General features: G+C 37.8%; 2 protein-coding genes across 5 annotated transcripts in view; one reads left to right on the top strand and one right to left on the bottom strand.

The window, feature by feature from the left end:
* LOC122262186 (small ribosomal subunit protein mS39) overlaps nucleotides 1–9,659 on the top strand; it is an 11,148-nt gene extending 1,489 nt beyond the window's left edge. Inside the window, exons 2-14 of the mRNA XM_043030137.2 lie at nucleotides 133–229; nucleotides 616–813; nucleotides 945–1,074; nucleotides 1,654–1,795; nucleotides 3,336–3,432; nucleotides 3,778–3,912; nucleotides 4,580–4,781; nucleotides 5,632–5,759; nucleotides 6,038–6,129; nucleotides 7,084–7,192; nucleotides 7,436–7,669; nucleotides 8,079–8,270; nucleotides 9,077–9,659. Coding sequence (XP_042886071.2) covers nucleotides 133–229; nucleotides 616–813; nucleotides 945–1,074; nucleotides 1,654–1,795; nucleotides 3,336–3,432; nucleotides 3,778–3,912; nucleotides 4,580–4,781; nucleotides 5,632–5,759; nucleotides 6,038–6,129; nucleotides 7,084–7,192; nucleotides 7,436–7,669; nucleotides 8,079–8,270; nucleotides 9,077–9,223 — 1,903 coding nt within the window. The 3' untranslated portion in view covers nucleotides 9,224–9,659. The remainder of the gene's footprint in view (nucleotides 1–132; nucleotides 230–615; nucleotides 814–944; nucleotides 1,075–1,653; nucleotides 1,796–3,335; nucleotides 3,433–3,777; nucleotides 3,913–4,579; nucleotides 4,782–5,631; nucleotides 5,760–6,037; nucleotides 6,130–7,083; nucleotides 7,193–7,435; nucleotides 7,670–8,078; nucleotides 8,271–9,076) is intronic.
* A 129-nt stretch (nucleotides 9,660–9,788) lies between these two features.
* LOC122262185 (uncharacterized) overlaps nucleotides 9,789–20,000 on the bottom strand; it is a 12,102-nt gene continuing 1,890 nt past the window's right edge. For 2 of the 4 annotated variants that reach the window (XM_043030135.2, XM_043030134.2), the window contains exons 2-12: nucleotides 17,643–18,386; nucleotides 17,357–17,502; nucleotides 17,140–17,265; nucleotides 16,831–16,947; nucleotides 16,325–16,498; nucleotides 15,995–16,211; nucleotides 15,373–15,573; nucleotides 14,990–15,138; nucleotides 14,724–14,855; nucleotides 14,214–14,318; nucleotides 9,789–9,995 (exon numbers count right to left, since the gene is read on the bottom strand). In XM_043030135.2, the coding sequence (XP_042886069.2) occupies nucleotides 9,831–9,995; nucleotides 14,214–14,318; nucleotides 14,724–14,855; nucleotides 14,990–15,138; nucleotides 15,373–15,573; nucleotides 15,995–16,211; nucleotides 16,325–16,498; nucleotides 16,831–16,947; nucleotides 17,140–17,265; nucleotides 17,357–17,502; nucleotides 17,643–18,360 (2,250 nt within the window). In that variant the 5' untranslated portion in view covers nucleotides 18,361–18,386 and the 3' untranslated portion in view covers nucleotides 9,789–9,830. Of the gene's footprint in view, nucleotides 9,996–11,825; nucleotides 11,928–12,019; nucleotides 12,201–14,213; nucleotides 14,319–14,723; nucleotides 14,856–14,989; nucleotides 15,139–15,372; nucleotides 15,574–15,994; nucleotides 16,212–16,324; nucleotides 16,499–16,830; nucleotides 16,948–17,139; nucleotides 17,266–17,356; nucleotides 17,503–17,642; nucleotides 18,387–20,000 lie in introns of those variants that run through there. The other 2 variants (XR_006223959.2, XM_043030136.2) reach the window with 2 other exon arrangements.

Genomic DNA, 20,000 nt, shown 5'->3' with positions numbered 1-20,000 from the left:
ATTTGAATTAAAAGAATATAAAAGATATTTAAAAAGGACCATTTATTTTCCAACAGGGAATTCCTGGACAATATATATATATACACATCTACTTCTGTCATAAAAGCTCACACATGCGATTTTCACTGACAGAGCCCCAGTTCGCTCGGTGAGGACCTCCGGCTGCTATCTTGCCAAGAATATTGTTATTCCGAATAGAATTCCCAGGTCGTCAACTGATATACTTGAGGTAGTAGTTTCCCTTTATATTTATAGGTTGCTCTTTAGTTTTAAGTGTTGATATGTTTAGTTCATTTTACATTTTTTCATTATCATTTTTGTGGGCATAACTGTTTGGATTGTTTATGTAGCTGTTATGTATGTAAATATATTGAATTAGTTTAGCTCAATGTTGTCACATAAAGATGGATTTACCAGTTTTCTAGGTTGTATATTGATAGAAATTGCAGGTGTATTTCTGGCTGTTAACTAACAAAAATGAAACACAGCCAGGATATTTAAATGATCATAATGTTATCCCGTAGCTATAGTCTAGCTTCATTAAACCAGCCCTCACACTGTATCATAAATGCTCTGTATCCAAAGATATTTCTCACCACAGCCCTCTTCCCGCAGGCTCTGGCAAGTACGGTGGGGAAGGATTCTTCAGGACCCCACTACAAGTACCACGATGACCCCTACCTCACTCCAGCCTCTAATGTGGCCAAGAGGTCCTACTCCCTCTCCAAGGAGTCGGGGAGGAAGGCTGCACGTTGGATAAGAGACAAGCATTCGGATCTTTTCACACACCGACCTGAGGACCCCTTCATCGAGGTGGGTGTCAGGACTAGATAATCTTGCACTTTACATTTCAAAGTCTTATTCATTATTCAGTGTTTATCTGTTCTTGTTTTTTATGTAAAAGAGGGAATATGATTATATCCAAATATGAATTTATTTTTCAGGCATTTTATCCAAAGATTTCCTTCAATGATGAAAGTGATGTAAGTGAGAACACACTAAGAGAACTGATGCAGAAGTGTATGGTGTCTGATGCAATCCAAGTGTATCAGATCTGCAAGACAAAAGGCGTTGGTATGTTTTCTCGTTTTCTTGAACTCACACTTACTTGCCTTGTTGCAAGAATGGATTTGCTCTATGTAGACAATTTTTTTTTTTGAGTGTGGTAATTTGTGCTGAGATTAGGTTTGCATTCATTTATCTTAGAAATGAAATATATCCATTTTTTCAAACAAGGTAAAGATAGACTGAAGAGGTTTGTAATAATTGTTTGAATGCAGTATGTTGCAAAAAAATATCATTGTATTTCAGTTCTCGTCACCAACATATGAATTATCAAATAATTATTATTACCAGTCAGTTGTCCTGTTGTCAGTTATCACCAACCTGTCAAGTGCATCTTTGCCTTGATTTGACAAAGGAAAGGAAAAAAAGCCTGTGATTTCTAGAGCTAACTCTGATTTTACTTGGGTATATCCTGTTATACCATATTCATCCAAAGAAAAAATAAATTGTGGTGTGATAAATCCACTTTTAGTCACTAAGGTTTCTGTATGTGATGTGCTACTTTTGAGCCTATTAATGAAGGTTTTTACTAAATTATAGAAAAGACACAATGAAATGGTTAGACTAATCAGACTGCTTTCTTGTTAGAACTGAGTGATGCTGTTCGACAGAAGCTGCTGGAATTCTTGGGATACTATAATTGTGAGGATGCCCTTGACGAGGACTGGGTGGAAGAACGCTGGTACCGGCAGGGTATCATGTCTCGCGATCGCATCAAGAACACGTGGAAGTAAGGGGTTCCTCCATTTGTGTCCCATGCTTGGTTGTCTTTTCTTATTCCCTTGTAGCCAGTTACTTTTTTATTTGGTTTACTTGATAAGTCTGGATGTGTGTGTAGAATGCATAGCTACACTTGTAGCTACTTGGCCCTCTCTCAGATATTGCTTCTGTGGCCTTTATCATGAGGGGAGTTTTGCACTCTTTAAGTATTATATACTTTCTCTTTGGAATGCTTGTGAACTTTTTTTGTAATACACAATGCTATTGTATTACCATATTACCATATTAGTTATTTTTATCAGAGTGGAAAATGATCCAGACTAGTATTGCTGACAAAGAAGCACTTCACATTCTGAGACCTTGCACTGCATATAACAGTCTATCTGTTTTCTTCTGTTGGTGTGCTGAGCTGCCTTGGAGATGGCATTCTAGTGTCATGCCAGGGCAATGGACTAGATAGATGAGGATGAGGATGTGTCATTCTGACATTCTTCCTCTGGAATAATGATAGGAGTAAAAGCAATCAGTGACTTTAGATATTGTGTTAAAATAATTTGCTTTCCTGGTTTCCCTCCTGCTGATTTTGGTTATCATATATCATTACTTGTATTCATTGGTGATGATATGACTGTGGAAAGACTCACACCACCTCAAACTAAGAATGGTGAACAATGAAGAGTCTGTAATAGTTGCTACTGTGACTGCCAATGTCTATCTCCAAGAAAGGAGGGCCAAATGAAGTAATTCATTAAAACAGGTATAACTCATCCAAAAAAACTCCAATTTGCTTGGGGTTGCAAGTCAAGCATTTCACAATAAAGCTCTCTTTTTTAACATAACAAAGTAATAGAATACTTGAGGTAACCATTAAACTCAAGTGATAGTAGTTGCTACATTTCTTGAAAATATTCATTTTGAAAAAAGGTTAAAGAGAGTAATTATAAAGGACTATAATGTTGTTTCAATCTTCAGAAGTATTGAGATGAAATAAAGGTAAAAATTTTTTTTCAGCAGTTGCAACAAATATTATTTGATTAGATTTTGTAAAAAAAAAATATACATATATAGAGATTCTAGTGCATTAATGGTGAAGATGTTAGTGGTATTGGCAGACTATTTGTTTGAGGAGCATAGTAATGATAAAGATTCGACTCTGGGTTCAGGGAGGTATGTTAACCCATCTCCGACGGGGGAATTCTAGCCTTGAATGTCCAAATGCCGGGGCGTTCAAATTATTGGGCCTAAATCAATTGAATGGCTGGCACAATACTGTGCCGCCCGGCAACTGGGCTTTTGAATGCGCGGTACACATGCTGTACCACCCGTCCTGTTTGGGTTAAACATCATTTAAACTCCATGGTTGATGATACTAGTACTAGTAATATTCAGGATATTGAGCAGGAGAGCAGGCCAGTCACACAAAATGGTTTATGGCTGAAAAGTTGGTCTTATGATGATAAATGTACAAAGGTACAAAGATTGGGCATTCACAAAAGTATCAGTGTGAGTTTCAAATTCTTGGGTATCAATCCAATTATGATTATTTTCAGAGATCATGGGTTGGCTGAGGAGCTGTTCAAGAGCCTAAGTCACCAAGGTTCCCCCGCGTACTGTGCTCTAATTCGGGGCATGACACGTTACTACCAGGTAGGCCTTCATGGGAATTTTATCTTTTCTTTGCTTATTCTGTTTCACTATAATGATATGGAAAATAGTGTCTCTACTTTATTTTGTCTTAATAGTTTAGGTTATTTATATTTTTTTCTGAGTCTTCAGTTTTCAAACTATTTTGCCAAAGGAAAAAAAACTTAAACCTTTCAGCATTTGTATGTCTCTCACTTTTAGTTATGCACAATGCATAAGAATATTTGAGTGGATATAATCATGGCCTCTGAAAGAGGTTTCAAATGTAAGCAACAATTATATAGCTTCTTTTATTGCACTAAATTGATGATAGTTGATATCACATTGATAAGGGTAATTACTCTTAAGATGGACCGAGCATGGCAGCTGTATCAGGAAACACTAGAAAAGGGAATCCCACTGGACACAGAAACCTACAATTCCTTGATTCGAGTTGCGTCTTTCATGAGGGAAGGCTCGGACTTGCGCTGGAAACTGGTTAAGGTAAAATTAAATTTTTATGTGTATTTTTTACATATATTTACCTATATATTTCTGAGCCTAAATCCATTTATTGACTTTGCCTTGTACTTTGTGGAAGAAAAAAAAAGGGATAATTAGCTTTCTATATTCATGGGAAAACTTATTTTTTAATTCAAATAAATACTTTTAACCCATTGCAGATGGGGCACCTAACAACCTAACTGGTCGTCAGGGTGGGCGGTCTATGACACTAGAGTCACCAGCTAAAAATCAGAGAGATGGGGAAAGGGTTTTCTCCACCCTCCGGGTAGCGTAGGCTAGCCCAAACAATATTTTTCTATAAATCTATCATAAATGCGGGTTTAGGCTGACTTTGGAACCCTGTAGCTCTGGATATAGTGCCGTTACAGCCATAATACTTTATGACTCGTTTGTATGCTTCAACTGTGAGCAGATCCCGATGTTGCGTCATGTACGCATTGGCTCCCATCTTTTAGGCCAAATTGGTGTCAACATGTATGTCGTGACACCTGTACGCAATGGGTTCATTTCTGTACAGCATGTTTAACATGACCTAATTCCTACAAGCTATTTGTTGTTGGATGCTTCTCTTACAAGACTAATACCATAAGTGCCTCTAGGGGAACTTATACAGTTGTCCCACAATCTTCTTGCCCACACTCAACAGGAGATGCTGACAGCCATGGCTGAGGCAGGCGTGAGACCAAACCTGGGCACCCTAAACAGCACGTTGGAGTCACTGAGCCAGATAGCAAGCTGGAGACAGACGAGGAACTTGAGCCTACAGGTCATGGCCGAATTCAACAAGCTGGGAATCCAAGCCTCACTGGCATCCTACTATTACCTGCTCATCATACACTGTAGAGAACGTGAGTTTTAAGGAAATCCTCCCCATTAACCCTATGACGACGGTGCGTCACACCCGTGTGACACAGCCAAACTCCCGATGCCGGGGTGTCATGCCAGTGTGACGATTTCAATGCAATATTGCAATCGCCCGGCATAGGGGTCTTCGCGTAGCGAGTGTCCCGTCGGGAAAGGGTTAAGATTACAGTTTATGATGCTTTCAATTATTGCAGTATTTTGTGCGTGTGCTTGTGCGTGTGCATTTGTGTTTGTGTGCGCGTATGTGTGCATTTGGGTGTGGGTGTTTATGTAATCTTTATTAACCCACTCATGACAGATGACGTGAAATCACATCATTGGAATATTTCCTACATAACAGAAAATGTCCTATCACGTCCTGAAGTTTTGCCATAAATCTACACTGTATATACCTATATATATGTATTGTAGTAGCATTTGTGTATACACATTTACCTTAGATTTATCAAGATTAGAAAAAATGACAAAAGACAAGGGTGGGTGAAAATTACACTGAAAAGTTCTCTCAGCAGGAAGGACTATATTGCAGGCAGGAGTGAAGCTAGGCAAAAGTATACCCATGTTGTGAGTGGGTTAAAAGTTATCATTGTACTAATTTAACCAGCTTAGTTTTCCCCTTTTTATTTAATTTTATCATAAACATAGGCTAGGTGCTTTTCCCTTTTGAAAATATAGTTTAACAGACATGAGCATGTAATTAATATTTGTCTGATAGGTAGGCAGTCTGTCATTTGTATATATAAACAAGATTTTCACTTGATGGATTTCATGGCATTTTTTTCATTTTAAAATTCATAAGCCATTTAACATGAAAACCTGATTGACTCATTGCAGGTGGGCCCATAAGTCACATTCTTGTGGATATCATGAACCACATCGCAGGCAAGGAGTACAGTATCCAGGACCCCAAAGATACATTCTTCTTTGTCACTGCGATGGATGTCTGTCGTAACCATTTGCATGTGAGTTAGATAGAGATTCAGAAACTTTCTTGAGGCCTGAATATTGTTCCCACTTCCTCTCTATGTCTGAAACGAGTATGATATCTCTTTGTTCTCAAGAAAAAGATTGCACTCATAAATAATGAAAGATCCTTTACTTCTCTCTTTTTTTTATATCTTTTTGAAATCATTTGATTAAATGTTCAAGACAAACCTCATCCTGATTATCAGTTTTGCTTTCTATTGCTTTTACATGTTTGATGACTAACTGCTGTGTTCTAACACATCCCTTACAACAGAGCAGGGAGCTAGCCAAGCGTGTAGATGACCTCCTACACACAGGGAACAACTATATGCTGATTGGAGACTCCTATAAGGAATCTATTTATTAGTAAGTTTTCTAGGCTAGTTGAATGGAAATATAGAGCATACCAAGTTGGTCAATGTTAATTTTTATTCCTGTTTTTAAAATTTGTATCTCTTCATTTAAATGGATCGGTTTTGATATCTGTGGGTATTAGTTTCTTAATATCTGTCAAAGGATAATATCTTCAAGGATAAGTGCAAGAAGAAAATTAGAGTACATGTTGTATATGAATTTTGTGTATATATGTACACACAATACTGATTGCAATATTATGAGTTGTGATTAGAGATCCTTATTTTAGTTTATGAACAACTTTTCAAACTATGATATATAAATGAAAACACCTTCCATTATGTTTTTTCTTTTTTGTTTTGTTTTCACATAGTTCTTAGTCACCAAGGAATCAATTGGTAAGTCTACCTGACCTCATCTGTTTACCCCTTTCCATGAATTTCATGTAGAAAAGAAAACACAACATAACAAACAAACAAAAAAATAACGGTAATAACAATAATTACAATAAAGAAATAATGACTTTTTTGAAAATTCAAGGAATGGTGTAAACAAGTGATGCCAGTAGGCCTACTAATTGACTCCTTGAGGACTAAGCCAGTCCATATCCCTGTGTAAAAAAATTATAAGAAAACAAAGCCACACCGGAAGGTACATGTATACATACACTCCTGTTGTCAGTAGGTTAACTCATCCTGTAATATCAGTCAAGTAAGAGTGAAAGAAATTGATTCTTTACTAGTTATTAAGTTCTAAGATGTTCAATGTAATTCTGTGAGGTAATTGAAATTCTGGAAATTCAGAACAGTATACATTACAGTCTGATTAGCAAAATAGTTGTTTTGTCATAGTGTTTATTTATTTTTGCACATCAAAAGGAAAAGGCTATCTTGCAAGAAGGGAAAACTTATATTGTTGTTTTTTTGAAGGATCCTTCTTGAGTAACCAATTTCTTTTCCATTACAGCCGCCACTACTTTGCACTCTCTTGCACCACAGACACTGTTGATCAGTTCATGGACCTCTATAATGAACTAGTTCCTCATATTTACACCCCAGAGCCAGGTGTCATGGAGGTGAGGAATGACCAATGTTGAAGTTTTCGTAATAGTTTTTATGCAGCTTAGTTTCCATTACTATGTAAGCTTCCTTCCTTGGTTTAGAAACATCTAAATAGAGTTTTAACTTCCTATCTTAGAAGTTTACAACATAGTTTTGCTAGGCATTAATGTTCTTTACTGCCGTTGCTTCTTCTTAGCAATAAAAAAGTTTACTCTTAAGGCTGGATCTGCATCATCCTCAACTTTACCTTATTGCAGGAACTCTTGAAGGCACTGAAGGTTCATGAGGCACTGGAATACCTACCGCAGCTGTGGTCAGACATGATTGTGTTTGACCATACTTCAAGGGAGAGGCTGCTTATGGCTGTGCTATCTGCTATGACCTGCCACCAACCTTCAGAAGACAATGCCAAGCTCACCAAGCAGCTGGCAACTATTGCATGGGACTTGTGGACAAGGGTGCAAGGAATGGAGGAAGACAGAAGGAATAAGGTAAGACACTCAGGTCACAGCAAGAAAAGAATCATTGTGACTTATTTTCTAATTTCTGTAATCTGAAGAAAAAAAGTTGGAAAACATGTAAATCACTTGTAAGTACATATTTCCTCTGCAATTTTAGGAAGGTCATACTTTTTAAAAATAAGTGGATCACTTGACACTTGAGTTGTAAACAAGTGAAAACAGAGTAGTAATTTAGTTAGTTTTCTTGTGTAGCAGAGCTGTCCCTGCAACACATCAATGACAAATGCGTATGGTGTCAGAATACATAATATTAATGAATTTCAGGAAAATTAATCTTGTACAAAGAAAGATTCAGAAATTTGCTCAAACACAGTTTCTTGATTTAAGTGTTGCTAACACATTTCTCTCATTGTTGGCCTTATGAAAACTGTTCCTTCAGATAACCTGGTCTGGTCATATGATTGGGGACTTGCTGACTACACTGGTCAGATGCGGAGAGTACAACAAAGGTGTGGAGGTGATGCAGAAAATTAGTGCTGAACCACACATTGTTCTAGGCTCTGCACCTGTTGACTCTCTTGAGACTCTTCTTGATGCGGCAATTGGAAACGATGAGGCCAGCACAGGGGTGGTGAGTTATGCAATTTTCTTTTACCCCTTTACTTTGGGGGAAAGTAGAGATTATTATAGGTGTCACAGTTCTTTTTTGTTATCTTGTTGATGATGAAGGCAATGATCAGGCTTATGCACATACACACCCACACATGATTGTCTAATTTGTCATCTTTTTGTGTTTAAAAAAGGTACAGAAAAAATATATAATTCTGTACTAATTAAGAACTTCACAACCCATTTGTACACATTAATGCACAGTCACACCCACACTCATGTTAGTCTTGGTTACTATTATTTGTATATATATGTACTAGATTTATATAGCAAACTCAGTTCTAAATGAAACATTCAGAACCCATTTGTAAACTTGTTAATTCAGAAAGGCAGGCCAGTGTTGTTACCTCTTTACCATAATTTCATTGGTAATCACTTACAGTACTAGTTAAGGTATTGTTATCATACTGTATCACTTAAGAAAAATAGAATTACTTTTTCAAGGTAATTTTGTAGTGATTCTTAACATACCAATTAATGGTGCTGTAATTGGGATGCCCTTCTGCAAATATATTTTATTGGTCATTTTTATTCAAAACATTTAAAAGAAGCCCAAAAGTAGGCAGAACATATGTAAGACATTTATTAAAATACTATTTATTGAATACAGAAATTTAAGTAACTCTTTGACTTATTTTGCATCCCTCTTAATTTTATTCCATTTACTCAACTAATTATCTATTAGGATATACTTATTGCACATTCATTTGAACAATTTCCCTAAATGATAGTTATTTACAGTAATATGCTTTATGTTCACTTCTTCAGACTGTGGTTATCTATGCTGTGGATGCCGGCCATCAGGAGGCTGCAGACATGGCAAAAAAACTGGGATCGAGCCTTAACCTCAGCACTGAACATCGTGCCAAGCTAACGTCTGTGCTGGGGATTGATATCATTGCCGAGTCAGAATGAAAAGGAGATCTGCAACTCATTTCTGCAGGGATATTTAGAACCCTTATGTGTGATGTAGTTCCAGCTACTGTAATAAATAGATGTACCCTTTTAAAGTGAGGTAGTTCAAATGAAGACAACATGGATATCAAGACAAAATCATTCTTGATTCTTTAGGAAAGAAATATACTTGTAAATGAATCTAGAGTCATATTACATAACTCACTCCAATGTATGTGCAAGACCAATTGCAATGTATGTGCAATGTATATTCAAGACCCCTTTCTGCCTGAGGCTTGTTAGAGAGCAACATTAAAAATGAAGTTCAATGAAAAATTACTGGTGCATCCCACACATGTGTGGATGAGTGTAGCTATCATTATTATGGAAATGCATCCTTTCTTTTCATTCTGTTTTGGATAAGTTGTAAATATTGTTAATAAATTTGTTGAATATATTCTGTTTTTTTTTTTCATTTCCCTTGAAAATGAATATTAATCAGCCATCACAAATAATGTCCTAATGTCCCAGAAACTTTATTCTTTCCAATAAAATCACTAGTTAGGAAGATCTATTAAAAAGCCCATTCAAAAATAAAGTTATATTATATACTCAAAACAAAGTTTGTTTACACAGCTGACAATCTTCTTTCAAAATCTTTGAACCGATATATTTCTCTTGGGGTGACGGCAGGTGAGCAAGACTGCCATGCCTGTAGAAGCTGCTGCTCGCTTAGGTGTACCAGTTTGGTGTCTTTCTGGTATTGGCCTTCCCTCACTGCAGCAATGGTTGCCTGCAATAGATCATTTGTTCAGTTTTGTTATATAGATCATTCTGAGTTCAAATGTATTTTAAGTTTTACTATTTAACCCATTGGTTGCATTTTTCTAAATTAGTGTATACAGGCTTGTGGCGGTAATATCATACATGGCCGGGAAGTCCGTAGCGGTATTTATCTTACGCTTGCGCGGTATGGGAGGCTGCGCTCGAGGCAGTTTGACATCATTTTCCCATTTTGTAGGAAAACTGGAGAGGTATGAAAATAACCCTTTTTCTAATATTTCAGAATGATAACAAGTCTTTTGAAGAGATCAGCAATGTGATAATGTACTGAAATGATTCGTAACTCTTCATATTAGCTCTTTATAATATGATTACACCTATGAATCTATGTAACATTGTTTGATAGTAAACGAAAAAGAGGACTTCCATCATTTTCGTGTTTTTTCAGAAACGATAGAAATGGAAGAATAATTGTTAACTGTTTCATTCTACCAAAGTCACAACGTAGAAACTTTTGTGAGCTTCTTGTTCTTGGAATATCATGTGGGGAATAAAAAAGGGGAGTGAAACATATACATGTATTTGCATGTAAACAAACTATATACACATTTGTACACTACCACATCATTAATTTATCTTATTGTGATAATCCTCAAAGCATTCAAATACACAAAGAGGCACTTTGCATATAAGGCACTGGGCCCTCGTCATTTTTCTCTTGCCATGTGTATAACACACATGGCAGTGCTTGTATTTTTTCCCTCAGTTTCTCTGATGACATGAGGATTCTTGCCTTGAAGGCGAAGGGTTGCATTTGTTACTGCTGGACGTCCTCGGCCACTGTAATGTGGGGCATCTGGAAGATATTCATGGAGGAGGCCTCTCACCACCTCCTGCTGGAATACGAGCTGTTGTGTAATGTTCCCACCTACTTCCTTGAATAGGAGGAACTCGTTGACCATTGCTCAGTCGAACAGGTACATTAACACCTTTTTGTACCATTTCAAATTCTGCCTTACTGCAAGATATGATGTTGCCAGCTGATCCCCAACATCCACACCTTTCATGCCTTGATTATATTCAATTATTGCCACTGGCTTTATGACCTTATCACCCTTCTTGTTGACTTTGTCTGTATCCGCTATTTCAGAATTATGTATGGTGGACAACATATGGATCGTTTTTTTGTCCATCCATTTGATACTCAGCATGCCAGTTGCTGTGCTCCTCATCTTTAGTTTTCCTTGGAAATCCTGGGGCATGAACTTCCTATTTGCCCGCACTGTTCTTCAGGCATTAGTCTTTCTTCCCTACAGCCAGTGAAACAGTGTAGGGGAAGTATACCAGTTGTCAATGTATAAAATGTGACCTTTGTCAAGAATGCCAGCAGACTGCATCAAGTCAGCTACGGCCTTGTGTGATGCCGGTAACTCCCTTTTGTCCTGGCCTGTGTAAAACTTGAAATTACAAGTATAACTACATGTTGGGCCAGACAAAACACTAAGTTTATATATCTTGAGGCCAAACCGAGCTCGTTTGGAGGGGTTATAAGTCACAAATCTCAAGCAGCCTTTAAATTTCCAAAGGCTCTTGTCAACAGTTATGGTTTGTGGTGGATTAAAAACACTTCTACATTTGTTGCTGCAGAAGCTCGACTATTCGGCCGAGCTTCCACAGTCTATTCCACAGCCTATTGTTATCATCTCGAGCATTGTCGCTGGCAAAGTGGAGTGAGGAGGATATCTGGTCAAACCTATCTCTTGACCAATGTATATAAAAAAAAAGAAAAGATTCTTGTGAAGCTCATCCCTTGACCAGTGTTGAGCTTGTCAAGGCTTTGGGGATATGCCCATCATCAGGCGTAGTGCTATCCAGATTTGGAGTACTGGGCATCCAACTCTGCTTGTGGCCTTTCACGAGACCTGGATGACATTCGGCGTACCTGTAATGGATGATAAACATTGAATAGAATTGTATAGTATGAAAGGGTATTCTGAACATGTTGAATTTTTGCATCATTTTCCAAATAAAGGGGATGAGAACTTACTTGTTCTTTCTTCAATGATGATGTTCATCATCTCGTCAGTAAAGAAAGCCTGTAAAAATTTGTAAGGCAACTGTGAGGCACTGAGGTTTACCCTCAACCCTGGTGTCGCCGCAAAGCCAAATTTCCTTGGCACGTTTTCTCTGTTCTGCCACTTGAACCCAGGAGTTCCTGGTAAATTTTGTAAAAGAATGCGGTTAGCGTACTCTGATAATGGCTCATCAGAGTCAATATTACTTTTCAGCAGCTGCACGTACCAGGTGTGTGTCGAGAAATAACAGTTTGCGTACTCCGATAACGACTCATCGGAGTCAATGCTGCTGTTATGAACAGCAACAAAATCATGTTCGTCATCAGAGTTGAATCCGAGTCCTTGAGTCCTCTAGAAAGAGGGACATAATTTTCAATGACATCATACCCCTCCTCGTCAGAAAAAATAAAAGCTTCCCTTGACGATGGTCCTGCAATGGAATCCATGGTGTGTAGTGGCCTACCAAATTGAGATCTGGGTTTTTATTCAGAATTCTAGCCAATCAGCACACAGTATGATATGTGGCATGACATTCCAACCATTCAGGTAATATGGGGTGCCTTCGAAACAAGGGATGTGGTAATCGGATATGACGTCAAAACATAGTGAGGTAAATTTGAAGGGAGAGGGAAGGGAGAGGGAGGGGAGAGGGAGGGGAGGGGGTGGGAGAGAGGGAGGGGAGAGGGTGGGGAGAGGGTGGGAGGGAGGGAGGGGAGAGGATGAGAGAGAGGGAGGGGAGAGGGTGAGAGAGAGGGAGAGGAGAGGATGAGAGAGAGGGAGAGGAGAGGATGAGAGAGAGGGAGGGGAGAGGGTGAGAGAGAGGGAGGGGAGACGGTGAGAGAGAGGGAGGGGAGAGGGTGAGAGAGAGGGAGGGGGAAGGGAGGGGGAAAGAGAGAAAGAGAGAAAATATGCACACAAACACAAACACACACACATATGCCTACGAATATGCGTGGAGAGAGAGAGAGAGAGAGAGAGAGAGAGAGAGAGAGAGAGAGAGAGAGAGAGAGAGAGAGAGAGAGAGAGAGAGAGAGAGAGAGAGAGAGAGAGAGAGAGAGAGAGAGAGAGAGGATGTGCACACACACACACACACACACACACACACACACACACACACACACACACACACACACACATGCCTACGAATATGCACAAAGGGAGAGGGAGAGGGAGAGGGAGAGGGAGAGGGAGAGGGAGAGAGGGAGAGGGAGAGGGGGGAGGAGAGAGAGAGAGAGAGAGAGAGAGAGAGAGAGAGAGAGAGAGAGAGAGAGAGAGAGAGAGAGAGAGAGAGAGAGAGAGAGAGAGAGAGAGAGAGAGAGAGAGAGAGAGAGAGAGAGGAGACGTGTGTGCGTGTGTGCGCATGTGCGTGCATTCATGCACACACATACATGCACACACGCGCATGAACATCTGCGCAGAGAGAGAGAGAGAGAATGCACACACACACACATACACGTATATACAAACACATTATCATACATATATACAAAAATCAAGGTAATAAGGTCCATTGTCACTTAGTACTTGCGGTGACATTCGGAAGGTCACATAGGGTAAACTAGAAAAGAGGTCGTAAATGACGTAGCATGAAAAGATATGAGGTAGTAGGGCGTTCCCTTGTTATCCCTAACCACCGCAGGATATCGTGACATCCGCACTGGGGTCAGCCCATATTTTGTTCTGATATCATGCCATCCGTATTTACGCCGATGCTTGCCTTGACATCAAATCATGCCATCTGCGACCAATGAGTTAATATCTTTGCTCCTAGTTTTACCCATCAAGTGACATTATTTTGCAAGATCCTACTAATGAGCTTTCCTACTCACTAGTAGCAAGACAGCTGATGTGACAGTGCCACATCTATGGCTAGCAGGTTCATGTGACATTGCAACATTAATATTTTGTGACCATGAATGGATTAATTAATATCAAGGAAAATCAGCTATGTAATGTCATATTTATAATGATGACATAGATTAATTAGTAATGTAATTGTAAGTGCTGTTGGATGATTATCAAGTGCATTTTGCTATAGCACTTCAATCATCAATTTTAAATCAATTAGCGAATTTTCAAAATGACATTTAATGGAAATGGTCAATGATCAAATTGTATATTGTAATAAATGCAATATCTTCACACAAACTTACCCTCATTACAATATTTTCCAATTCTGCTCCAGTAAAGCCTTCTGTTTTATCTGCTAGGGATTCCAAGAAATTCTCTGATACAACTCCTAATTTCTTGGTTTTGAGCTGTGATGAAAAATCAGTGTGATGATTAATATGAGCATTTAAATAACTTTATCCCTATCATACAGTGATGTACAGTTTTAAAAAACAAGTTTTTTTACTGATTCTAATCACTATGTAATACAATGAAATGATAATACTGGGTTATGGAAAGTGATAGGGTATCATGTCTTCATCAGGATTAATAAATAAAGAGTAAAACTACTCAGTGATTTCTACTAAATCCCTAATGGTGGGAAAAATATAACATAATAAATGAAGAACCTATATCTCACACAGATCTTGAATTATCCTCATTTGCTGGAGGGCCAAAATATTTTCCTTTTCCCAATGCCTTCCCTTACATATCCAAACATCAAAAGTGCCTCCTCCCTTTCAGTGAGTAATAATCAATGCTAAAATACTCACTCTTAGGATGTCGTAGCGTGCCTCACGGTCCGGAGGAGGAACATAGACCAGGCGGTCAAATCTCCCAGGACGCAAAAGTGCTGGGTCAAGGCTTCCTGGGTTGTTGGTTGCAGCACACACCAAAACTCCATCCTGAGGAACAAGCAGGAGTTTTTACAAGAGAGAAAACTAGACACGTGTGCACACATGCATGCATGCATGTACACACACACACACACACACACACACACACACACACACACACATACACACACACATGCACAGACCTGGTCACTCGTACTGCTGTTTGTCAGCTGGGAGGCCCCCTGCAGACTTGTGGCCTGTACATCTGCTCCATCCATTGCTTGTAGTAATTCATTCAAAATGCTGATGTGAACACTGCTTTCATTCTTCTCTCTAGACCCAAAGATCCCGTCTGAAAAGCATCAATCAAAAATAAATATATGTTATATATTGATATAATATAATGACCATAAAAATGACAATGATATCATTATGTAATAATAATAATAATAATAATAATAATAATAATAATAATAATGATAATAATAATAAATAAGAACTAGTGGTAATAATAGACTCCTATGCAGTATACAAGTAACAGAATTCCTCCTAATAATTTCCCTTGCCTGCCTTGAGAAGCACTCACCAATTTCATCAATAAAAAGTATGGTAGGCTGGGCAAGGCGGGCAGCGTAGAAGAGAGCAGCAATGCGCTTCTCAGAGTCACCAACAAAAGGGGACAAAAGGTGTGACGCATTGGCCGTAATGAAGGTGCAGCCCCTTGCTGAGGCTAGGGAGGCAACGAGACGTGTTTTGCCACATCCTCTTGGCCCATACAGTAACACTCCTGGAATATTTGGAAACAATTTCTTCTAAAGGGGGTCACTTTCTTTATTATGATAGAACTAAGGAAATTTGTATTAATTTTTCTTTACAAGCAGAATTCTGTGTATGAAAATCCTGCTTTTATGAAATTATCATCATTTAAAATTATAACCATTTAGAGCAGTAATTCATAACAGTATTAGTGATAGATAAGACAGTATAAAAATTAAAATAAGAAACAATGTAATGATTCACTGTTTCAAGGTAAAAAAAACCTGGTTATTCACTTTAAATTTACTATAAATGGGTGTAATTACCCCTTGAAAACCTGTTATCTTATACTTAGGTATTTTCCTCTAAATAGCCTTCCTTCCCTTCTTATTCTGACACAAATACACAGATAGACAGCTTTTACAGAACAAAAAATATTGGTCTTCATTTACCTCTGGGCCTCTTCAGCTTTAGCTTCCTGTATGCTTCTGCAAACTCTGTGTGATGAGTGAATATCTGCTGAAGCTTTTCTTTCACCTCTTGCAGTCCTCCTATGGGTGATGCTGTTGGTTTTGCTGTGATGAAACTCAAGGTCTTGTGGATGCTGGGTGTAATTTTTGCAGCACATTCTAGCATTATGTCAGTTATTGCTTCAGCATTTATCAGCTCCTGTTTGAAAAGTGGTACTAAATCTTAGAAACAGAAGAATGACCTAGAAACACATACAAAGTAGAACAATGCTTCAGAATCTTATCTGAAGGAAATGTTACTGAGTATCTAACCTCTCCTATTTTTGCCCTTGTTGCATCCACCAGTGCTCGCAAGTCCGCTCCTACAAAGCCTGGTGTCGCGTGGGCAACCTTAGCCAAACCAGCACAGTCATCAGGCAGCAGGTTGGCACTGTGGACTGCTAAGATGCTTTCTCTGTCACTTGCTGAAGGAACATTCAGCAGAATCTTGAAAAGGAAAAGGCAAAAATTAGTTTGTAATTTCAGGAAAAAATTTCACATGCATCTGTCAGTCTACTCTACCACACAAACAAATAAATAAACAAACAATTACATTAAATTATCACTCTATTTCAAACATTAAGCTCATTACATAACAGGCTATAAATTGCCATGCAGAAAAATTATTGCAATTTGCCTAATTTCTTATTAAAAAAGAAAAAGCAAATGAAAAAATATAATTGAAAAAGAAGTTTAAGAAGAAAAAGAATTAAAGAATTAAAAAAATAAGGAGAAAGAGAAGACACAGAGACCTAGAAGAAAAATAGAATAAACCTTACCTCAGTTTCAAACCGACCCGATCTTCTTAGAGATGGGTCTAAATCATAAGGTCGATTGGTGGCTGCCATAATCATTAAATTTGAACACACCCTACACTTGTCTAAAGTCAACAATACCTGGAGAAGAAGAGCATGTTAAAGCAGCATTACTACCGATTATAAATATGCTGATTACCATGATAAATATGCATATAAAATAAATTACTAAAACAACAACAAAGCCATATATCGAAACAATTTTTCTAGCATGATGGTACTGAACTTTTTATTTACCAAAAAATAGAATAATTAAACAAAAGAACTTCTAACCTGGGCTGTGAGTCTGAGCTGATGGAGACTTGACTCTTTTGTTCTCATCGGGCACAAGGAATCAATTTCGTCTATGAAGAACAGACATGGTCCTTCTTCACTCAGAGACTGTGCACGCTGTGCCATCTGAAATTAAACAGTTGAGCAAAAGCTAGAATGCATTTCATAACCTCCTATGAATGATTTGAATATAAAATTCTGATAGCAGTGTGCTTACTTTTATAAAGTTAGTTTCACTTTCTCCCTCATATGGACTGACTAACTCTGCTCCAGCTGTTGCAACTAGACATGTTCCAGTTTCTGCACAGAGCTGCCTCACCAAGGATGTTTTGCCACATCCTGGAGGGCCAATTAACAACACTCCTGTAGGAAAGGGTAATACTTCTTCATTAATGAAGCAATGTTTTTTGACTATAAGCATGATATATTTATAGGTAGCTATAATGCAGGCTAACACTAAATGAAACAATTCACTATCAAAGATTCTTCTACCCAAGGTTCACCTGAGGGATATTGGACACCAGCTCTGGCAAATTCCTCCTTCCTCAACCATGGCTCGACCATCAACCTTCGCAAATACTTGAGAACTTTGTCTAGACCTCCAAGTGCCACTTGATCATGGATAGTCCTACTTCTCCTGTCCTCACTTTCAATCCCAACAATATCCATCAATGTATCTGGGGTCACAGTCCCCACTTCATGATGCGAGACACAGCAGTCTTCCACTATGACCCGAGAGACACCTAATACCCTTGCAAGAGGGTTGCTTGCACAGTTTATCTGATTCTCTTTCCTTACACCATAGAGATGCATTAAGTCTTGGATAGAATATTTATAGCTGTCACTATTTTTTCTATATTTCAGTACATCTTCTACTGTCTTTAATATAACCGTTACTGAAATGGATTTCAATTTCACAGTTTTCAGGGGGATAATGTCAGCTACTTGTAATGTATAGCTCTCGACAGCAGACCTTGCATCGCAGTCAGAAGACCTATGAGAAACGCAGTCACAAGCAATAAGCTGGTAGCCCATCTCACAGTAGGACTCTGGGACAGGCACTGCACGACACACCAAGGAGAATCCCTCAGAGAGCCAGATGTGAACATAGGATCCAACATTTCCGCTGATCTCCTTCAATAGCTGTGTGGGAATGAGGCAGTGCTGCAGATCACATGGCCCCTGACTCCTCACACAGGCTAGGTGAACTGGCTTTTCCATTTTTTCTTGATTTCAGGCCTGAAGATCTGAAAGCACAAATTTGTCAAATACTGAATATAATAAAATGGTGAAGTTTGTGGCACAAAACTGCCATATGATGATTTCTAATACTCAATCCACACCTCATTAAAAGGTGCCTTATCATTGCAGACTAAATATGAGTATGAGGCAGAAGGAAGGATAGAGTGGGAGTATGTATTAGTAGTTTAGTTCTTAGTATCTATTTTTACAGAAAGGCTGGGCATCACCAATACTGATAAATTTTGTGGTGTATAAGGATGGCATTTGATGTACTGCATATCATCCAGATATAATATCAGGTATTGTCATAATAGCAACATACAAGTTGGCACTTTACAGGTTTATAACCCCTATCAGGAAGGTAACAGAGGGTTGAGATCCCTAAAAATGGTGCATCAGTCATTGTTTGCATGAAAACAACTAGATTTGTCATTATTAATAATAAATTTTGGTATTTCCCTCTAATTCCTCTTATATATGTCAGAGCATTCCTTGCTATTGGGGTTCATATTGTCACCATCTATTTTATATTTAACAATCATACTACAAAAACCATCATCATCAAAATTAATTAATGAGAAATACCATGAACACGTCTTTTACTTAACTCAAAAAATCAACTGGATTACAAAAGATCAACAGCAAAAGCTAGGAAAATAATTGAAGATAAAAAAAAGTCATGGGAAAAATATTGTGCAACATTAGACTTTAAAACCCCAACCACAAAAATCTGGAGCTTCACAAAGAAAATAATGGGTAAAACAATAACTAAATAATAACCAATAGTACATAATCACCTACATATCAGACATTAAAACAAAACTAAATTTATTAAAAAATGAATCTGAAAAAATAACAAACAAACTATGGACGAGTTGACAAAAACAAATAGAGACACAAAAAATGGAAAATCATATTGCCCTGATGAAATCCCATATGAATCCTACAAAAATGCACCATACAATATACTAAAGCAAATTCTAAAGAACCTTAATAATAAGTGCTCACAAGACAATTTCCAAATGAGTTTAAATCTACTCCGATAAATCCCATACCTAAACCAAGGAAAAATCCAAAAAGAAATAAAATCTTATAGATTTATCAGCAAACTTTCTTGCATAAGCAAAATCTTTGAAAACATCACAACAAAAAGATTAACATGGTGGACTGAAAGTAAGGATAAATTAGATCAAGACCAAACCGGATTTAGACCTAATAAGACAGCACTAGAAGCACTACAACTAATTGATTTATACATAAACAATGCCAAAAGAGAAAAGAAATATACAGTAGTTACTTGCCTAGACCTAGAAAACGCTTTCGATTCAGCTAACCATGAAACAATATTGACAAAAGCAAAATATTGGTATAACAGTTTCTTCACTGAAATGGATATACAATTTCTTTCAATTGAAGTTGTATTGACAATATCAGGAAATATTACTTGAGGTGTACCTCAAGGATCTCCAATGAGCTCAATCCTATTTAACATATTAATATCCGACTTAACACTGTAAACTGAAATTCCCAAAATCATCTACGCTGATGAACTAACCATAATTTCTATCAATCAGAATCAAAGACATGCAATAAATAATCTAGAAAAAAACATAAAAAAA

Source organism: Penaeus japonicus, unplaced genomic scaffold (genome assembly GCF_977035675.1).
Source record: "Penaeus japonicus unplaced genomic scaffold, GWHDUDI00000001_assembly GWHDUDI00000023, whole genome shotgun sequence".
Classification (NCBI taxonomy): Eukaryota; Metazoa; Arthropoda; class Malacostraca; order Decapoda; family Penaeidae; genus Penaeus; species Penaeus japonicus.
This window is presented reverse-complemented; position numbering and strand designations above follow the sequence as displayed.